The sequence below is a fragment of the Neomonachus schauinslandi genome, chromosome 15 (assembly GCF_002201575.2).
Source record: "Neomonachus schauinslandi chromosome 15, ASM220157v2, whole genome shotgun sequence".
In the NCBI taxonomy this organism is placed as follows: Eukaryota; Metazoa; Chordata; class Mammalia; order Carnivora; family Phocidae; genus Neomonachus; species Neomonachus schauinslandi.
Window position 1 is genome coordinate 53,660,842 of NC_058417.1, and position 21,067 is coordinate 53,681,908.

The 21,067-nt window shown below is 55.2% G+C and overlaps 2 protein-coding genes across 2 annotated transcripts; both read left to right on the forward strand.

Moving 5' to 3' along the window:
- The first annotated feature begins 927 nt into the window (after positions 1–927).
- On the forward strand, positions 928–8,809 carry OTOP2 (otopetrin 2). The gene is made up of 6 exons (XM_021680863.1): positions 928–1,243; positions 1,963–2,099; positions 3,297–3,355; positions 3,822–3,961; positions 5,923–6,791; positions 8,639–8,809. The coding sequence occupies exons 1-6, from the start codon at positions 928–930 to the stop codon at positions 8,807–8,809; spliced, it is 1,692 nt and encodes a 563-aa protein (XP_021536538.1).
- Positions 8,810–10,502: 1,693 nt separating this feature from the next.
- Positions 10,503–20,660, forward strand: OTOP3 (otopetrin 3). Its single transcript, XM_021680862.1, has 7 exons — positions 10,503–10,633; positions 15,270–15,686; positions 15,776–15,912; positions 16,528–16,586; positions 16,865–16,983; positions 18,577–19,391; positions 20,490–20,660. The coding sequence occupies exons 1-7, from the start codon at positions 10,615–10,617 to the stop codon at positions 20,658–20,660; spliced, it is 1,737 nt and encodes a 578-aa protein (XP_021536537.1). The 5' UTR covers positions 10,503–10,614.
- Positions 20,661–21,067: the final 407 nt, after the last annotated feature.

Below are 21,067 nucleotides of genomic sequence, written 5' to 3' on the forward strand. Positions count from 1 at the left end.
GGACTCCGCGCGCCGCTGGCGAACTTCCTACCCAAGCCCGACTTCGCAGCTTCCAGCGGAGCAGAAGACTGCGGGGAGGGAGAGAGGAAGAAGGAACTTCGATCACTGTGAGGGTGTCGGGGAAAGGGGCACTGGGGTCCCGATCTTGGGGCAGCAACTGAGGAGCAGGAAGGTATAGGGTGCGCCGGGGCTGGAAAGGCGTCGGGGTGCCTGCGGGCCTTTGGGGAGTCTATTGAGCATCAGCACTCGGGGCTCTGGACGGCGGGGACCGCGGGACGCGAGGGCGCGGTGGGCGCCGGGGGCGGGGTGCCCTCTGGGTGCCGCAATGCAGGGCTGCGCCCAAGCCTGGCCGCGCCAGGGTGACGGGACGGCAGGGGAGGGGGCGCCTCTTAACGGGTAAATATAAATCTTACCTTATCTGGCTCCCGCTCTCTGTTCCCTAAATTCAGCTCGGAGAAAAGATGGATCATGTGAGTGGGACTGAGAGATTTATGGAGCTGAGCTCCCGCGGCTGTAAATCACCCTGCCCTCCCCGGTATAAAGTGCCCGTCCAGCCCGGTGTGGGAGAGAGGAGACGCTCGTCGCCCCCTGACCCCCAGCTCAGCGCGGGGTCCCGGCCCAGCCAGGTGGGTGCCCGGACCAGATGGTCGACGGACTGGGGAGTGGGGACGTTGGACGGGGTCCGACGGGGCTGCCGCCGCTTCTTCTTCCTTCAGTTGTCGAGCTAGGGACCCGAAGGTCGGCTTTTCTCTTCCCTTTCCCCAGCGCTTCCTCCACCACCCGCAGCCCCCACCCTCCGGGTGAGGAACTTCTCAGTTCCTAAATCCAGGGAGAAGACGGGAGAAGGAGAGCCCTCGGGGTTGACCTGGGGTCCTGTCCGCTTCTCCTCCACAGTGACCCGTCCAACCTCCCCCAGTCGCCCCTGCCATGTCCGAGGAGTCGGCCCCGGGCCCCAAGGAGAGCCCGCTGGCTGCGCGGCAGGCAGGCTCCCGCGAGGTGTGGAAGAAGGGCGGCCGGCTGCTGTCCGTGCTGCTGGCCGTGAACGTGCTGCTTCTCGCCTGCACGCTCATCAGTGGCGGCGCCTTCAACAAGGTAGCGGTGTATGACACCGACGTGTTCGCGCTGCTCACCACCATGATGCTGCTCGCCTCCCTCTGGATCCTCTTCTACCTCCTCCGGACCGTGCGCTGCCCCGACGCCGTCCCCTACCGGGACGCGCACGCCGGCCCCGTCTGGCTCCGAGGTGCCAGGGGAGGTGGGGGGGTGGGGTGGGGAGGGGGCAGGAGGGGAGCCAGGGGCCGGGGACCCCCGGGGGATTGGGGGAGACCCCAAGGGGGGGGGGGGGGGAAAATTGCGGGGGGGGGGGGGGGGGGGCAGATGTGGCTGAAGATGAAATGGGCTGCGGTTGAAAGAGAAGAGGAAGGGAATCAGTCTTGGAAGAAAAATGAAGTGAGGGATGGAGGGGAACTTCTTTGCTCTTCCTAAAGATTGAAAAGGGGTGGTCATGAGAGAGTCCTTTGATGGAGAGCAGAGAACAGATGACAGCTGCGACTGAAAGAGCCCACCTAGGGCCATTCTTCCCCCAATCCCTGCAGCCCCAAAGAGATAGGAGCTCAATAAAATATCCATCCATCCATCCACCCACTCAATCCTATACTCATCCTCCATCCACCCATTCATCTTTCAATCCATCCATTCACCCACCCACCTATCCATCCATCCATCATCCAACTATCCACCTGTCCATCCAGCCAGCCAGCCAGCCAGCCATCCTTACATCCAGCCAGCCAGCCATTTATCCATCCTCTCACCCACCCCATTCATCTGTCCTTTGATCCTTCCACCTACCGTATTCATCTCTCCATCCATCCACCCAACCATCCAACCAACCACCCATCTAGCCATGCATCCTCAGATCTATAAACCATCCTCTCTGGCCCATCCCCCACCCCTCATTCCCAGGTGGACTGGTGCTGTTTGGGATCTGCACTCTTGTCATGGATGTCTTCAAGACTGGCTACTACTCCAGTTTCTTTGAGTGCCAGTCGGCCATCAAGATCCTGCACCCTCTCACCCAGGCTGTGTTTGTCGTCGTCCAGGTGGGTGGGAGGGGTGTTCTTGAGTGTGGTGGAAAGGAGCCAACACCTGGCATGAGGTCAGAAGATCTCTACTCTTCTACCCTGAGCAATCAAGTAAGGTGGGGATAGGACTGTAGTGTGGATCACATGAGTCCATAAATCTGGAAGCACTTGGTGATGAAGTAATATCCAAATGTGAGCTCCTACTTAGGGGCCCTGTGATTTCATTTCAACGCAAGCAGTGCCAGTATTAATATCTAAGATGTCTGAGTTGTGACAGCTGCCATGTCTCCTAGAACCTGGCTCGCCCTCCCTAGGTGCCTGTAGAGGGCACCAATCTCAGCCCAGGGTCCTGCTGTGGGCATGGCCGGTTTGGCCTCAGCTACAGCCCATATGTTCTGTATTTGTTCAGGAAATAGGTATCCTGTACCTGGGATTTTTCAAACAAGTTCAAGTACATATATTTTTATTTGTTGCATACATAACACGCTGAAAGATCTGATTGAGCTGAGGCAGGACTTACCTGGGAAGTGAGGGATGGAGGGATGGAGGGATGGAGGGTCCCAGGTCTTACCTGGGACCACAACAGATCTCATCCCTGCACCATGACCAGAATGACTACATGTAGGGTTCCCTCTCCTGAAACATTACCCCTGCTGTGCAGATTTCCACAATTCAACACATTTATGACTTCGGTAGTTATAATAGTTTTACCCTTTTTCAGTTTACGGATTTGAAGAATTCTCAGGTAAAATGAAAATACAGACACCCACACATCAACAAATACCATGACAAGGATTTGTTAGCAACCAGGCAAGGATTGCAGGACAACAAAGGATGGGTTTGGGGCAGGGGATGTTGCCAAAGGAAGGCGAGAAGGCACCAGAGATTCTACTTTGGACAAGACCCAGGCTTAGGCTGGCCTTGCTCCCAGGAATAAGTAATTAGACAGTCAAAACTCTACCTGAAGACAAAACAAAACACCAAGAGCTTACAGGTAACATTTTGCAAACTCTGAAAGAACAGAGAACTATTTTATACAAATTGTTCCAGAGACAGAGAGAAAGCTCCTGACTCATTTTGTAAAGCTAAAATAAACTTGGCAGGTTAGTATGGGGGCTCTTGAGGTGGAGGGAACATACTGCTGGGTTTGGACGTAGGCACTCCAGAGTTTAGCCTGTCTGCACAGTGAATGACCCCCACTCTCTCTCAACACAGACTTACTTTCTCTGGGTCTCCTCTAAAGACTGCATTCACGTCCATCTGGATCTGACCCGGTGAGTGCCGGCTCCACAGCTCAACATCCATGCCCCCCTGGGGATAAGCTTTCCAACCTGGGACCTGGGGCCTCTTTCTGCACCCTGCATGGGGTTTCAACCAAGGCCCCTTTGCTCTGTCAGCCTGATCCCACCACTCTGTGCTGTGTTGTGTGTATGTGTGTGCCTACAACTCATATCTGTGTGTTTTGGAGCATGGGTTATATAGTGCGCTGTATGTGCTTTCCTCTAGGAGAGGGAGCAGCAGTGGTCTGAGCCCCTGGACACCCCCTGGCCCTCTCTTGGGTGGCATCCTGGCCAGACTAAGTGTTCCTTCCAAACTCAGCCTCTCTATTCACACAGGGGCCTGACTGTTTTCTTGCTTCCCAACATCATCTCCCAGCATAGCTCCCCAGCTCTCCATCTGCCCAGGGACCCACGATGGGCCAGCCTCTCACTGGCCTCTTTGCTCCCCCTCCCCAAACAGGTGTGGTCTCATGTTCACCCTCACCACCAACCTGGCCATCTGGATGGCTGCCGTAGTGGACGAGTCCGTGCACCAGACCCACTCCTATGATAGTTCCCACAGCAACGCTAGCCACCTTCACCTCGCTCCTGACCGTGAGTGTCCACTCCAGATTAAACCTGGTCCAGGGACTTCCAGGCCTTAGCCTGGGTGGGGTGCTTGTCTCCCTTCCACTCACGAGAGAGGAGAGCCTCCTCCTGCCCCAGGCTCTGCCTCTGAAGAAGTATAGGTGTAGGTGACACCAGAGGGAGGGTGTCAGGGGGCATCTTCTCTTTCTGGAGGTTGCAACCCTGGCCTCACTGTTCAGGTCTCCATCCCACCAAAGAAGGGATTTGGGCTCCGGAATGAAAGGGTGAGGGTGATCAAAGTGAAGGGCAGAAAAGGGAGGCAGAATAGCTCAATGGTGGAAGCATGGGTCAGAGTCTGTCAAGTAGAAGGTAGAAATAATCACCACAATGACAATAGTGACACTTACTGAGCTCCATGTGTCAGGTGCTGTGCTAAGTGTCCTAAACACTCTACCTTACTTAACCCTCACAACTTCCCAATGAGATGGGTACTTTTTTTTTTTTTTTTTTAGAGAAAGAGAGAGAGAGCGGGGTGGGGGGGGCAGAGGGAGGAAGAGAATCTTAAGCAGACTCCTCACTGAGCCCAGAGCCTGGCGCAGGGCTTGATCTCACAACCCTGAGATCATGACCTGAGCCGAAATCAAGAGTCAGAGGCTTAATCAAATGAGCCCCAAGATGAGTGCTATTAATATTCCCATTTTACAGATACAGAAACTAAGGCATAAAAAGTTAAATAGAGCTTGAAATTGGGAGAACTAGTGTTGAGATCCATCTTTGCTCTGAACCAATATCTTATACTGAAGAAGAATAGGATCAACAGGTCCCCTGGTCCTGGTTCTCTGGACTTCTGTAGGGCCCCCCCAACTAACCAGGACCAGACTAGATGACTAAGTCCATCTGGATTTTGCCTGAAGACACACTCACTCCCAGTATGGAAGGGTCCAGGAACAGAAAGCATGGAGCAGGAGACCCCAGCCCATCGGGACTGATAAAGGGCCATGTTGCACATACAAAGGGTTCCTGAGGATGGTTAAAACCAACCCGGAGGGGGTGCCTGGATGGCTCAGTCGGTTAAGTGTCGGACTCTTGATTTTGGCTCAGGTCATGATCTCAGGGTCATGAGATTGAGCCCCGCATTGGGCTCTGAGCTGGGTGGGTGTGGAGCCTGCTTAAGATTCTCTCTTCCTCTCCCTCTGCCCCTCCCCCTGCGCACACGCATGCTCTCTCTCTCTAAAACAAAACAAAACCAAAAAAACAACCTGGAGAGGTGGCCAACTTAACATGCTGGGGCCCTGGGGTGCCGAGAGGCGTACTAGGAAGGTGCCTGCCCTGGGGTTGCTAGCCAGGTTAACAGATCTGCCATTACAAGCCACTTTACCTCAGTGAGCCTCAGTTTCTGCATCTGCAAAACCAGTGGGAATAGTTCTGGGGATCCAAAGAGATGTTTGCCAAGATCCAAGGCATTCTATAAAGTGCACTGTGGACACAGGACAAGATTCCTATAGGTGTGTTACAAACCAAAATGATGGGGGGGTCACGGGAGACACCTGGCCAAAGCAGCTCACATTCTGGGCTGAGTCAGATGCCGGGGAGAGCTGCGAGGAAGCGTGAACTCAGGGTTCTCAAGAGGGGCACCATCTCTCAGGAACCTTGCCTATCTTGGGAAGCCAAGGGTGGTTACTGGTTGGGAAGGATTGGAAATGTCTGCCTGCAGGAATGGAATGGGATGAAGCGGGCAGAATCTGCTGTTCTGATTTTTATTTACTGAGCGCTGGCTGTTTTCTGACGTGTCCCAGCCTCTGGCGCATAGCAGGTGCTCAGTAAATACTTGTGGAATGAATGCGCACGGGGCCCTGCGTAGGCATTTCAGGTCACGGCGGTGAATATGGCAGTGATTCCACCCTAACAAAAGTCACAGTCGAGAGGTGAGGTTCTTCTCCAGGAAGGCGGGAGGGAGGTCCAGCTCTCTGCCTCTCTCCCCACAGCGGAGCGAGCAGGCAGCTCGGTGGGAGGAGACTGTTCCTGCAACACAGCCATCTGCCAGATCTTCCAGCAGGGCTACTTCTACCTGTATCCCTTCAACATTGAGTATAGCCTGTTTGCTTCCACCATGCTGTATGTCATGTGGAAGAATGTGGGTAGGCTGCTGGCCTCCTCCACCCACAGCCACGGCCACACACCATCCCGGGTCAGCCTCTTCCGGGAGACCCTTTTCGGTGGCCCAATCCTGGGCCTGATGCTCTTCGTGGTGGGGCTGGCCGTCTTCATCATCTATGAGGTCCAAGTGAGTGGGGAGGGGGGCCGCACCCAGCAGGCCCTGGTCATCTACTACAGCTTCAACATCATCTGTCTGGGGCTCATGACCTTGGTCAGCTTGAGTGGTTCAGTCATCTACCGTTTTGATCGCCGGGCCATGGATCACCATAAGAACCCCACTCGAACGCTGGATGTGGCACTGCTGATGGGTGCTGCCCTGGGCCAGTATGTGATCTCGTACTACTCTATCGTAGCCGTGGTGGTGGGCACACCCAGGGACCTACTGGGGGTGCTCAACCTAGCCCACGCTCTGCTCATGATTGCCCAGCACACCTTCCAGAATGTATTCATCATTGAGAGCCTCCACCGGGGACCACCCGGGGCTGAACCTCATGATACCACCCCCAAAGAGCCCTGCCATGGCCTTACCTTTGCCAACGTGGATGCCCTCCACACCTTGCCTGCCTGCCCACCCACTCCCAGGGTGGTTGGCACCAACCCAGTGGGCCCTCAGGAAGCAATGGCCATCATCTTGGCCCCCAGGGGCCACTGGAGACGCCGGTGCCTGAAGGACATTTCTCTGTTTCTCCTGCTCTGCAATGTCATTGTGAGTACCTGGGGGTTGCGGGGGGGAGGCGGGGCGGGGAGGCGCGGAGATGGGAATGTGCTGAGAGGAAGAGAAGGCCAAGGAAGGATGCTCTTTCAGGTTTATTCACTTGGCCTTCTCTGTCTTGCCCCCAGCCCACTTGAGGAGCCTACAGCTCTCTAGGAGAGAAGCAGGTTCAGAGAGGGTCAGAGGCAGCCCCTGGGCAAACAGCATCTCAGGGCACAGAGAGAGAATGAAATCCCAGCCTTCTGGCATCTAGGCTGCAGACGGAACAGGAGGGGTCCCAGGGAATGCTGACATGGGGGCTGGGCAGAAGTGAGAGGGAGCTGTGAAGTGATGTAGAGGGAGGGTGCCCTTGCCCCTAGGTGGAAGGTGTGACTGCTCCTGGGAACTTGTGACCAGCCTGCTTCTCAGAATAATTGGAGCAGCATCAGGAAGTAGCAGAGACCAGCGTAAGTGTGAGCACTCTCTTAGCAGAGTGCTGCAGTGGGCTGGCCTGGAAGGGGGGTGTTCACAACAGCACCTCCTCCCTGCTAATTCAGTAGAACCGCTTAGGAAGAGAAATTCAGTGTGTTAGCAACAGACTTCGCCCCAGGGCAGACACACTCCCCATGAAGACAGCCCCCCCCCGCCCCCATAAAGGAATACCCCTCCTGTGGCTACAACCCAATAGAGAAATGCTCCAGTGTAGATAAAATCCTCAGGAGAGAAATTTCTAATATGCAATCATGGACCCATGTGAGTACATCCCAAATAAAGAACACAGCTCTACTGAAGTTTCACTCAATATAAAAATGGCCCTTTCAGCTATAACCTCCAACAGAAATATATCCCTAATATACAAACAAACACCCTTAATGTGGGTCTATCCCAATGTAGAGCACGTCTCCAGAGTGATCCCAGCCCAGTGCACACTACATAAAATACACCAACAGCCCTTACTTGGGTGCATTCTTAGTGTGTTCCCACTGTGAATATTGCCCAACCTGCAGGTAATCTGTTTAAAAAAAAAAAAAAGTGATCATCAATCTCTGACCTCCTTATATCTTGGGCCAGGCTGGGAGCCTGTCCCCAGCCTGGCCCCACCCTCACCTCCCCCACCCCCACCCCCACCCAGAGCCCCTCCTGCAGGCTGGGATCCACCATGTGGGAGGATGTTTTTGCTCCAGGTATCTGTTCCTGGGTCAACTCTAGGAGCATCATCTCCAACTCCATTTCATAGGACAGAAACAGGCTCAGAAAGGAGCTGTGTGTGCCCAAGGGCACAGTTAACTTGGGTTGGGGAGGGTGGGGCTGGCCTAGAAGCCATTGTTCTTTGCCTAATACCCCACACCTGAACCATCTGAGCTCCAGCCAGAGATGAAGCAGGATTCCATCATTAACTTCCTCCCAGACCTGGGAAAGGAGCAGAGCTGGAGAACAGAGCTTATGGAGGGTGGTGGTGGGGTACACTTCTGTCTGGATCCTGACACCCCTGCCCTGGGCCTGTCTGATTCTACCACCACCCTGCACACCTCTCTCCTGGAGAGCTGCTGATTTAGCCGTTTGTACCAAATTCTCACATCATCTATCTTCCCCTTCTCCCCATCTGACAAATGAGCCATAATAACAGGGTGGAAGAGGTCATTGCAGGGGGAGCCTTAGCCTGGGGGTGGGCAAGTTCAGTTTGGCACATTTTCTGAGCTCCTTAGTGAATGCCAAACCCTGCCCAAGATTCTGAGGTTCCCCACTCACCACCCCAGAGGGCTGGGATGCCCCCATCCTCTCACCCCCCAGCAAAGCCCACAGCAATGACCTGCAAGTGGCCAGTCCCAGCCCGGTCCTGACACACCCCTGTCTCCTCACAGCTGTGGATCATGCCTGCCTTCGGAGCCCGCCCTCACTTCAGCAACACTGTGGAGGTGGACTTCTATGGCTACTCGCTCTGGGCAGCCATCGTCAACATCTGCCTGCCCTTCGGCATCTTCTACCGTATGCATGCTGTCTCCAGCCTGCTGGAGGTCTATGTGTTGTCCTGAAGCCCCCGACAGAGACATGTAGGGGTGCGGCTCACCTCATGTGCCCACTCAGAGACCCCCAGGAAAGAACCCCAAGCTGGCAGTCCCTGTACCACGTTACCCACCATCCTCCACCCCCCACCCCCACCCCGGAGGGGCCCAGGGTAGAATCTGCACCAAAGTTATTTTTCCAGGATGAGTTTTTACATCACAGTCAGAACATACCCACCCACCCCGGCTTGATCCTGGAGTATGGAGTGACCAGGGAGGGGGAGACCTATCCCTACAGTATCTAGGACCAGGCAAGATCTGGAACTGTCCACGGCTCTGGCACCACCCCTGATCCCAGCCCCGAAGCCTGGCCAGGACTGCTGCCTGGAGCTGGAACCACCTGCAGTTCACCCCCCTGTCCCCCACTTCTTATCTCAGCTGCCCCATCTGAGACGATTGCAGGAGAGGATCTTGGGGGTCAGAGCTGGAAATAACCCTGGAGATTTTCAGGTCTCAAGCTTTTCAGTGGGTGAGCCAAATCTGAGTTACAGATGGTTACAGACCAGTCAGTACCTAGGTGGCTGGGAGGGGCTGGACAGAGTACGCAGGCTGCCATCTTCCTTTTCTCCTTACCCTCAAATGACAAATACATTTGTTTATGTGTTCCATGAAGCATGAAAGGTTAGGAAAGACTGCCCTAGCCCAACTACCATTTTACGAAGGAAACTGAGGCCCAGAGAGGTAAAGTGACTTGCCCAAGGTCACAGAGCTAAAGAGAGCCAGAGCCTTTCTACTAAGAATAATAATTTTCGAACAGCAGAACTTCTTTTTCTTTAAATAAAATATTTCAGGAACCCAAGTTTAGAACACAAACAGCACTGCTCTAGTTTAAGAGGTGTTGGGGGACGCCGAACCTTACTTCAGGGGGCCTCCTCTTACCCACCACCCCCACTCCCTGGGGGTCCCCGAGGCAGAGCCCTGGGGCTTTTAATCCAGGAAAGGCATGAGATGGATTTAGCAGGGACAGAACCTGAAAAAGCCAGGCAGACATTGAAGAGGAGGCCCTGCCGACTAGAAGAGGAGGAAGAATCCGTGGCCAGCCACAGTCAGGTGAAGGGGGGACAGGCTAGAGTGGCGGTCGGGGTAGGGGCTGGGGCGGGAGAGGTGGGAGGAGCAGCACCTGGAGCACTGGGGACTCGAGAGGAGGACGCGCCTGGACCCTGCCAGCAGAATGAGGGGGGCAGGTCTCAGAGGCTGTGCGAAGAGTGAGGAGGGCCAGAGGCGGCGACTTCCCTCCCCACCCGCCTCTTGTCCGCCCCAAGTTCACGTTCGATTTAGGAAGAGAGAGTGGAGTGGCGAGGTTGCTGCGAGACCGCACCCCTCCCGGGTGCTGGGTGGGGTACAGGAAAAGAAGACGCCAGAACTGGGCGGGGAGGGGGTCCAGTCTGTTTCCTGCTTGGCCACCAAAGGAAAATGTGGCCTGAACCCCTTTGCTGCGGCTTAAGGACGTTGCACCCCACCCCACCAGGGAGGCGGTTGGTCTCGGGCCCTCTGACCCTGAGGCCGCAAGCCTGCACCGACTCCCGCCCCGCCCGCCCGCCTAACCGCCTCGCTATTGGCTGTACGGTCCGGGCTGGAGCCCCTGGCGGGGTAATTAACGAAGGATTAATGAGATCCCCAAAGTCAACAGAAAAATCGATGGGCCGAGGAGCCCGCCGAGCAGCGGCTGCGCAGTCCCGCGAGGGGAGGGCGTCGAGGGTATCCGTGCGGGTGCGGGGACCTCACCTGGACTGACGATCGGCGCTGCGCTCGCAGTCGGTGGTCAGCCGGCCGCGATGCCCGCCCAGGCCTCAGGTAAGGAAGGCTCCCGGCGGCCCGGCTGGGCACAAGGAGCGCCCTTGGACTGCTGGAGGGACATTCCCGGCGGGCCCACTCTTGACATTCACACCTACTCCGCCCCCAAAACTGGGTTCAAAGACAAGGGGCTGCAGGGAGAGGGGAGGGAGGGAGGGATGACTGGGCGGAGGCCAACACCTGGAGACCGGAGAACCGGCCCCTCTCTGCCCCCTACCCCAACTCTAGCCCTGCGCCGCACCTCCTTTCGGCGGATGGAGCGCACAAAAGTCAGCAGGGCGTGCCCCATCCCAGCCGGTCGCACAGGCGAAGGTGGGTGCCGAGGCCAGAAAGAAGCAAAAACCTGGACGGCTGGGTAAAATGGTGTGGGGTTGGGACTGCCTGGACGCCCAGTCTGAGGCATATGTGGGCTCAGGCCCCCAGGCCCCGCAGCCCCTCGAGTGGCTCGTAGAGAAATGCCCAAGCTCCCAGCCCCGGCTCAGCAGCCTCCTCCAGAGCTGGCCCTGCGCTCCTAGCCAGGCGCTGCGCCCCGACTGCTGCGCCGCTTTCATCGCCTGTCTCTCCTCCGGACCCACAAACTAGTTTGGTGTTCCTGCCCTCCCTTGGACTGGCGTCGCGCCGAGGGAAGGGCCAGACGGCGGCAGATTCTTCCTTGTCAGTCCTGGGTGCCCTGCCCCTCTTCCCCGAGACCCCTACGTGCCCCACCCTGTAACCCTCCCCCCGGCGGACCGAATTCGCCACTTTCAGGGCTCCCTCTAGCGACCGTTGGAGGGTTGGATCGGGGTGGGGAGGATAGGGAAGATAGGGCGAGGACCCTGGAGAGAGAGGACCCAGAATCTTGTCCTCCAGTGTCCCCTCTAGGCCTGCAGCCCAAGCAAAAACCGCCCCTGAGATTCACCAGTAATCCTGACCCTTCCAGCCTCTCCAGGACTCCGGCTGAACTGGAAGGAAATGCACAAATAGCTAACAGGCTCTATGTACATTTACATGCATTAAATCATTTCATTTTTACAAAACCCCTATGAGGTAGGTATTATGCATTAAGTCCTTCGTGTGTTCATTTGAGAAATCTTTACTGAGCATCTTCTATGTACCAGGTACTATTCCATAGTTGTATATCCATTTTACATCATGGGAAACTGAGGCACAGAGAGTCTAAGTAGCTTATCCAAGATCACAGAGGTAGTAAGTGCCAGAATCTGGACTCTTTTTTAAAGATTATTTTATTTATTTATTTATTTGATAGAGAGAGAAAGCAGAAAGAGAGCACACGAGCTGGGGTCGGGTGTGGAGGGGCAGAGGGAAAGGGAGAAGAAGACTCCCTGCAGAGCAGGCAGCCCAACCTGGAGCTCAATCCCAGGATTCTGGGATCATGACCTGAGCCAAAAGCAGACACTTAACAGGCTGAGCCACCCAAGAGCCCTCAGAATCTGGGCTCTTAATTATTAGGTTATACTGCCCTGGGAAGACGAGGGAGATTCTGGGGAAGGCCGAAAAGGAACAGTTAGAGTTGGGAGAAAAGGAGCAAGGAGGTATCCCTATGAGCCTTATGCTTGCTCAGTTTAGGCGGGGGAGCCTGGGAGGAAAGACAAAGATCATCTCTAAAGTCTCCTGAGCTGGGCCAGGATGGAAAGCACATAAAGGGAAGGGTTTCTGTCTACGCCTCGGGTGCTGAAATCTCCCCCAGAAAATGGCAGAATCAGTCAGCGAGAGTGTCTTGCCTGTGCTAGGTTTGGACAGTTCCAGTTAAGCAGGACCTGGTCTCCACCCTGGAGGAGCTCCTGGCTTTGAGGGGAGCCAGCCATGCCCACAGCACACCCACTTTCAATAGATGCTTGGGCAGGGAGAGAATGCTTCCCGGGAGAGGTGCTTAAGGTAGGTGGTGAGGATGGGCAAGAGCCATTGGTGGAGGGTAGCAGGCAAGACAGGGGAACAGCAGGCTCCAGGAGTGAAGGGGGAGGCAGGAAGCCACACAAGAAATGTGGAGCCCTGGAGCCCTCTGGCTAGGCGTGGATCAACATGATGGCAGGTGTCCGAGTTTGACAGAAGGGTCGGACAGGGAGTGGGGAAAACTGGAGCAAAGATGCAGAGAGGACTGGGAAAGGGGGACAAAATCATTTGTAGATTCTTAAAGAGAGGACTGAGTTTTCTTATTCTATTTGCCATAAGAGAACCAAAGAAGGTATAAATACTGAGCAAGTTCACATGGGAGTGTGGGGGCTGGAGAGGCTGTATTTTAAAACCAAATGTGGTGAGGGTCTTTTGGCAGTTACAGAGAGGAAAAGGCTAAAGCTTCTGAAGCTCAGAGTCCAAAGGCAAAGACAGAACAAAGCACAGTGAGTTAAAACGGAGCGAGCATGATAGGTGATGCTCCAGCAACAGGCATGGGGTGCAGTGGAGATACCTCGTGCAGCCTTGGCATGGAGTTCGGGGAAGGCTGCTTAGAGGAGGTGGAGTTCTGCTCTAAGATACAATCAGCCAAAGGGCAAGGGGGTGGGCATTATGGGCAAAGGATGGGATGTGGGTAGACAGGGAGGCGAGAAAAAGCCAGCACATTCTGGGAGCTGCAGCAAGATGACACAGCCCACAGCAGGGAGTGGGGTCTGAGGACCATGCTAGAGAGGTAAGCCAAGGGCAGACCAGGAAGCAACAGAAGCTAGCCTCCAAGCCCAGGCTAAACATGCACTGCCTGGTTTCGTTTTGAAAGGTTGTGCAGGCCATGCGAGGTAGTTTGGACTTTATACTGAGGGCAATTGTTTGCCTTTTTAAAAATTTATTATTTTAACCCAAGTATAATTAACATACAGTGCTATATTAGTTTCAGGTGTACCATATAGTGATTCAACAATTCTATACATTCGTCAGTGCTCATCACGATAAGTATGCTCTTAATCCACATCATGTACTTGACCCACCCCCCACCCACCTCCCCTCTGTAACCACCGGTTTGTTCTCTATGTTTAAGAGTCTGATTTCTCGTGTCTCCTTTTTCTTTGTTCATTTGTTCCTTAAATTCCATATATGAGTGAAATTGTGATATTTGTCTTTCTCTGAGTGACTTATTGAAATAAGTCCCAGCAATTGGTTGCCTTTGTTGGGCTCGAAGTAGGGGAGAGTCACAGTGGATAAGGAGGCAGTCCAGGAGAGAGAGGAGGGGGCCCTGGACTAGGGTAGAGGTTGAAGTCAAGAAAAATCTAAGGGAGACTTGTGGACTAGAATGGACAGGTTTGGACCTGAGAGATGGAGGGTTGAGGGGAGAGACAAGGAGTGTGCCCAGCTACCTGCTGGGAGAGGTGGGGATGAAGACGCCACTTGCTGAGATAGTGCAGGCCTCCTACAGCCTGGAGGATGGGGACAGAGAGCACTTGGAACCCTGGGCCCAGAGCACCAAGCATGTAAGGGCAGTGGCAGCCCCAAGGGAGAGCACCAGAGGTGGCTGGGGATGGTGAGAGAGTCTCCCAGGTCAGCTGAGGAGAAGCCCAGGGCATCCCCACTCTCTAGTGCAGCTTCAGTCCCACAAGGAATGGGTACCCGAAGGGCCCACAGGGGAGCCTGCTGGACTCCAGGCTGGGGCCTGAGCTGCAGGTATGGGGTGACCAAATATCTGGCCCCGGGAGAGGCATGACGAAGAGTTGGCCTGAGTGAAAGCTTGAGGAAGGTGAGGAAGTAGCAGGAGACATTCAGGGAAAGAGAAAAAGGGAAGGATGGTGTTCCCCATGTTGTGCTTGGCATTCATAGGTCATCCGGGAGTCAGGGTTGGGGGGATAGTGCATATAGAAGTCAGTTCTGTCCAAGTCTGGGGCATAGCATGCATGCTGATCCCAACCTGTCCCTTGTTCACAGCAGACATTGCGAATCAATCCCAGAACTTTCCCTCCTAAACCGTAATATGCTTTAAAATTAATTTTAATCACATAAACAATGTGCTTTTAAAAACTAGAGCATTAAACCACTCCCAACCCTAGTACCCTCCTCCCTTTCCCAGAAGAAACTCCTGTTGTGAAGCTGGTGGGTGTCCTCTAGACCTTTTATATGGGTGATCTTATATATGCCCCTATATACCCATAATAGGGTATTATTTCAATGACAACATTCTTTCCCACCAAGCCCACACTCAGCCTCAGGATCCTGCTCAACAGAGCATGCTAGGCAACCATTATCCAACTAACCAGAGTCAGAACAAGAGAGGACATCTACTTGCTCTCCCTGCCTTCAGGAGGGAAATTCCTCCCAGACATCAGCAGAACACGAGCTGCCTTCTCGTGGTGAAAAGTCACAACCCTGGAAAACGTCCAGCATCCAGACATGATGCAAATGCCCTTGGCTCCCTTGGCAGACGTTATTTTCCATCTCAAGATCAGGCACTGAGGCAGAAAGTGGGATAGCCCTGCAGGGGGTTGGGAGAGAGGTATTCCTCCAGCCAATCAAAATAATCCTGATGTTTATTTGGAGCACAGAGAATTTCCATATCCCCTGGTCTGTTTGAACCTCCTCAGGTCCTGTAAAGTAGATAGGGCAGCTGCTGTTATTTCCAATGTCCGACCAGGGAGGTTGCATAGCTTGCCCTAGGTCACACAGCAGTTCCCTAACTGAAGCCAGGACAGCCTGGCAGCCCACCAGGACCCTCTCTCCCCAGCCCCTTCTCAGGCTCCATCCATGGCCTCCCTGGAAGCACAGGAGACTGGAGCAGCCCCGGCCGAGGGGAACCAAATGGACGTGGGGACCGAGAAAATAGGAGCTCCCGCCTCGCCCCGCCAGAAGTCCTGGCTGGTGCAGCATTTCTCCCTGCTCTTGCGGAGGGACAGGCAGGCCCAGAAGGCGGGGCAGCTCTTCTCGGGGCTCCTGGCCCTCAATGTGGTGTTCCTGGGTGGAGCCTTCATCTGCAGCATGATCTTCAACAACGTGGCCATCACGCTGGGCGATGTGTGGATCCTGCTGGCCGCACTGAAGGCCCTGTCCCTCCTCTGGCTCCTCTACTTTGCCGCCTGCACCACCCGCCACCCACACGCTGTGCTCTACCATGACCCTCATGCGGGACCCGTCTGGGTGCGGGGTGAGTGTTGAGCCACTGGGTGGATGGAGAGGGGTGGGGAGGGAGAGCCAGGTCCAGGGGAGGTGCCAACGGCCACCTGGCCCGGCCAGGCTCCCTGGTGCTCTTCGGCAGCTGTACCATCTGCCTCAACATCTTCCGGGTGGGCTATGACATGAGCCACATCCATTGCAAGTCGCAGCTGGAACTCATCTTCCCTGTCATCGAGATGATCTTCATCGGCGTCCAGGTGACAGACGGCTCCCATCCCCATGCCTCGTGCACACACACCCTACCTTTGCCTAGAAACCCAAACACAGGCAAATACATACAGGGCCCGGGGGGGGTACACACATACCACAGCCCCCCACTAATGTCTCCCTCCACATGCCCACATCCACGCACACCTACGTGTACCTGCATCAGCACACCCAACATGTCACTGAAATGCAGACACGTATAAATACATCTGCCCATGCATACCTGCATATAACTAAATCTACACCCCCCAACCCCCACCCAGTTACACAGAGCCGCTCTTAGTAAGGGGTACTTACTACTACTACTCGCACTCCTGAGCATTGTGCTAGGTGTTTCTTTGCATCATCCTTTCCATCTCCCCAGTAAGTAGGCATTCCCCTGAGGGGTAGGCATTTTAGCTTCATTTTAGAGCCAAGGAGTCTGAGGCTCTGAAGTATTCGGCCGCTGGCCCAAGATGACCCAGCAAGGAAATAGCAGAGCCAGGATTCCAATCCAGACTTCCTCACTGTCATGTCTGTTGTAAATACACGCAATTGGGGCACACACCCCACGGTTCTACCACCACTACCCCCAGCCCCTGGGCTCAAGGTCCCATCTCTTTCAGACCTGGGTGCTCTGGAAACACTGTAAGGACTGCGTTCAGGTCCAGACCAATTTCACTAGGTAAGACGGGGCGCCTTCTCTCCCTCCAACTCCTGGAGCTCCCTGTCCCCCACTAGTGCCTGTTCTCACAACTTCTATGGACATGATGTCCCTGGGGTAACGGGTTAGTCTGGGAAGGGGTTCCAGGTGGCTCCTAGGGCTGCCTCCCCTGTAGTCCTCATGCCAAATGGGATCTGGCTTTGGGAAAGGGTGGTCACCCCAAAGGCAGTGATGATGAGGGCGGGGCACCTGGGCAGCCGCCCAGGCTGTGCGAGCAGAGAGTGTGGCACCTCTTCCAGGTGTGGCCTAATGCTGACCCTGGCCACAGACCTGCTGCTGTGGGTTCTGGCTGTCACCAACGACTCCATGCACCGCGAGATCAAGGCTGAGCTCAACGCCCTCATGGAAAACTTCTCAGGTACAGAGGAGACATGATCCCCCAGCCCCGAATGCGCACACACACACACACACACACACACACACGCTACACTCCCTCCCAAAGTGGGAGCAAACTCTGGAGGCCAGATGACAACGAAACACTGGTAGACATCCTGCCCTCATTCTGTGCCTGTCCCATCGGGTGCTAGCACCCTACAGCCCTGCTCCAGGCGTCCGCCTCCCTATCAGCAAGGTAGCCACTAATCCTGGCAGAGCTATTCACTGGTAAGTCCAGGTGTGCGCCCCACCCCTAGTATTTGCATTTTACTTGCAAGACTAAAAAGGCTTCAGGACTGAAAGGAGTGTCTTCCGAACACAATTGCAGATACCTGGACACATCAGGAGGGACAGAAAATTTGGGGGCAGAAAGAACTCAGAGAGTTCCATGTGCCCAATCCCCTACCTGTCCATTCTGCCCTTAGAGGCTGTATCCCATAAACCTACATGTGGGACACAGCCATACCTGCACGTATAAAGCACCCCCCCCCAGGTGGCATCACCATCCTGAGCTGTGTACAGCCAAGCCTTCCCAGCACATTCACGCATTTACACACCCACTGCCAAAGTCATGACCCGCCTGTGTCCTGTGGACATTCTTTACACTCAGACACATTTTTCAGAAGAGCTGTGCAAAGAGAATTTTTTTTGGCAAGTGACGTCACGATTCTTTTATTATTAAAAAAAAATTTGAACACACAGATGAGTAAAAGAACAGGATACACCTATCACCTAGAGGTAATAATTATTAACATTTTGCCATATTTGTTTCAATTTTCGCTGAATTACATTATGGAGATCACAGCATTTCGTCTCAAAACATTTTAGTGCACATCCCTTTAAAATAAGTATATTTCCTTACACTACCCCAATGCTCTTATAATTTCTAACAGAATTCCTCAACATCATCCCCATCCTCTCCAACGATCTATATTCAACTTTCTCCAACCAGCCTGTGAAGTGTCTTCTACAATGGTGTGTTCAAACACGCAATGCATTTGGTTGTTCCATCCCTTAAGTCTCTGTTTTCCTAATGGCATTGAGGTTTGTCAGGCGGCTGCCTAGTGGTGTCATTTGACTTGTGCTCCTCTTCCCTGCTTTACCTGCAAACTGCAAGTACGGACCAAAGTCTTGATTAGATTCAGGTTAAACGCTCTGGGCACCAGCGTTCCACAGGTGATGCTGCGTGCTTTGCAAGGCACCTCATGGCGAGGCAAGATGCCTGATTACCCCACAGTGCATGCTGCTGCACGTTCAGGTTATAAAGTTGTAGATCCTCCCTTGTGCCCGAACAGTGATCTGTAGAGGTGACATTTGGCCCCAAAGAGACACCATGTGTTGAATGCTTTAGGAAAGCTTGGCGTCTGAAGCCTGGAATCCTTTTGCAAAGAAATGACCGTCCTGTGATTTCTGATTTTCTATCTCTGGGCCTCAGTTTCCATGTCTGTAAAAATGGGCGGCTGGGTCCCATCCACCTCTGGCATACTCCAGGGGTATGGGGCTGATTTGTGCAGCTGGTTTCCTCCAAGCAAGGCCCACCTGAGTGACTCATCCCTTCCCGCCCTGCCCCTGCCAGGCCATGACACCAACACCTGCCTCTGTCTCAATGCCACGGTGTGCGAGGTCTTCCGGAAGGGCTACCTGATGCTCTACCCCTTCAGCACTGAGTACTGCCTCACCGGCTGCGCTGTGCTCTTTGTCATGTGGAAGAATGTGGGCCGCCGCCTGGCACCCCACACAGGCGCCCGCCCCGAAACCCCTCCCTTCCGCCTGCACGGGGCCATCTTTGGGCCACTGCTGGGTCTGCTGGCCCTGGTGGCAGGTGTGTGCATCTTCGTGCTCTTCCAGATCGAAGCCAGTGGCCCCACCATTGCACGCCAGTACTTCACCCTCTACTATGCCTTCTACATAGCCCTGCTGCCCACCATGAGCCTGGCATGCCTGGCGGGCACGGCCATCCACGGGCTGGAGGAACGAGAGCTGGACACGCTCAAGAACCCCACCCGCAGCCTGGACGTGGTGCTGCTGATGGGTGCCGCGCTGGGCCAGATGGGCATCGCCTACTCTTCCATCGTGGCCATCGTGGCCACTCGCCCCCATGAGCTGCTCGACCGCCTCATCCTGGCCTACTCGCTGCTGCTTATCCTGCAGCACATCGTTCAGAACCTCTTCATCATCGAGGGCCTGCACCGGCGTCCGCTCTGGGAGACGGCACCCGAGGGCCCGGCGGGGAAGCCGGAGGCTGAGCCACCCCGCCGGGGCTCCCTGCTGGAGCTGGGCCAGGACCTGCGGCGGGCCTCGCTGGCCTACATCCACTCCTACAGCCACCTCAACTGGAAGAGGCGGGCACTCAAGGAGATCTCGCTCTTCCTCATCCTCTGCAACATCACAGTGAGTGGAGAGGAGCTGGGGGGCCGGGCGGGGGGCGGGTCGTGGGGGCGGAGCTGGCCAGGCGCATTCATGGAGCATTGACCATCCCAAGGGCAACTGGCCTGTCCCTTGTATTGTCAAGGACAACTGACTCTTCCCAACTAGCCCCATGCTGCTTGAGATCAGTGTCCCCCCAGCATCCTGCAAGGTGCCTGGCATGAGCGAATGTGCCATGCATGTCGCTAAGTGCTCTTTACAAACAAACGTGTAAGACTCCCACCCTCAGCAAGTTTACTCTCTAGTTGGAGAGACACCGGGGACACCAAATAATTGATCAGCCACTGAATTTGGCCAAAGGAAGAGATCATAAAGTGCCTGGTTTTCTAAAAACTCTCTAGCGGGAGGAGTTAACGATGAGTGCTGGGTGTGTGGCAGCTGAGGTCGCATGTCCACCTCTCCATGCTGTCCCTCAGCAGCTCACTGATTCGGCACGCTAGCGCTGTGCAGCAGGCCCCATTAGGCACCATCACTGTTTGGCAGATGGGGAAACTGAGGCTTAGGTGGTCCCACAGCCTGTCAGTGGCAGTGCCGGGACACCCAGGGCGGTCTGAGGGCATGTTTAAACACCACAACCCAGGTGCGTCACACTGGAAACACCTCAGGTGGTGAAGCCCCCGCCACAGGCAGACCACACGCCATAACCTGGCCCGAAAGTGCAGTAGGAGCTCAGAGAAGGAAGTGCGGGCCCAAGGGGCCAAGGAAGGCCTCACGAAGGTTGAGTCTGGGTCTTGAGAAAGGGGCAGAATTTGGACAGAAGACAGGGCCGGGCGGAGGGAGCAGAGAGAGTCAAGAAGGTGGCTGAGGTCAGGGCACAGGGGAGCCCAGCTTGATAGAGCAGGCTGGGCCATGGCTGGTGGCAGTGGGGCCTCATGGTGCACCTGGAGTTCAGGCTGGGAAGCTGGGGAGGTGGCTGTGATATGGGGTGGGAGGGACAGCTGGCTTTGAAAGTCCAGGGCTGAGGGGATATTAGGGTGAGGGTCTGCCCCCCCCACCACGAGAGGAGTCCCCTGGGGCACGGAAAGCCCTCTCCCCTACTCATCACCCTCCTCTCCTCCCCAGCTGTGGATGATGCCCGCATTTGGCATACACCCGGAGTTTGAGAACGGGCTGGAACAGGACTTCTATGGCTACCGGACGTGGTTCACCATTGTCAACTTTGGCCTGCCTCTGGGGGTCTTCTACCGCATGCACTCCGTGGGGGGGCTGGTGGAGGTCTACTTGGAGGCCTGAGGCTGCCCAAAGACCAACCCCCAGCAGAACTCCAAAATGCCAAGGCTGGGGAGAAGGTAGCCCAGAGCCTCTGAGGAGGGGCGCCTAGACCAGACTGGGTTCCCCATAGCCTCCCCCTCCCCAGATCCTCACTGAGGTGGAGGGTACCGTCTGCAACCCAAGACCAAGGGCAGGGCCTGGACACTGAGCTTCTGATGCCCATGCCTGGGACATGCCTGCCCCTGCTCACTACCACAATCAGTACAGCCCAAGGTACACCCCGAGAAGCCTGAGTCGAGGAGGGGTGCCGCCACCCAGCCCGGCCGGCCTCAGGGGTCTGCCTCCTTCTGTGGGAGGGCACTTGGTCCGAGCTCAGCCCAGGACATCCCAGAAGCTTGCAGCCCCTAAGGCAGGCCTGGCCCTCCCTC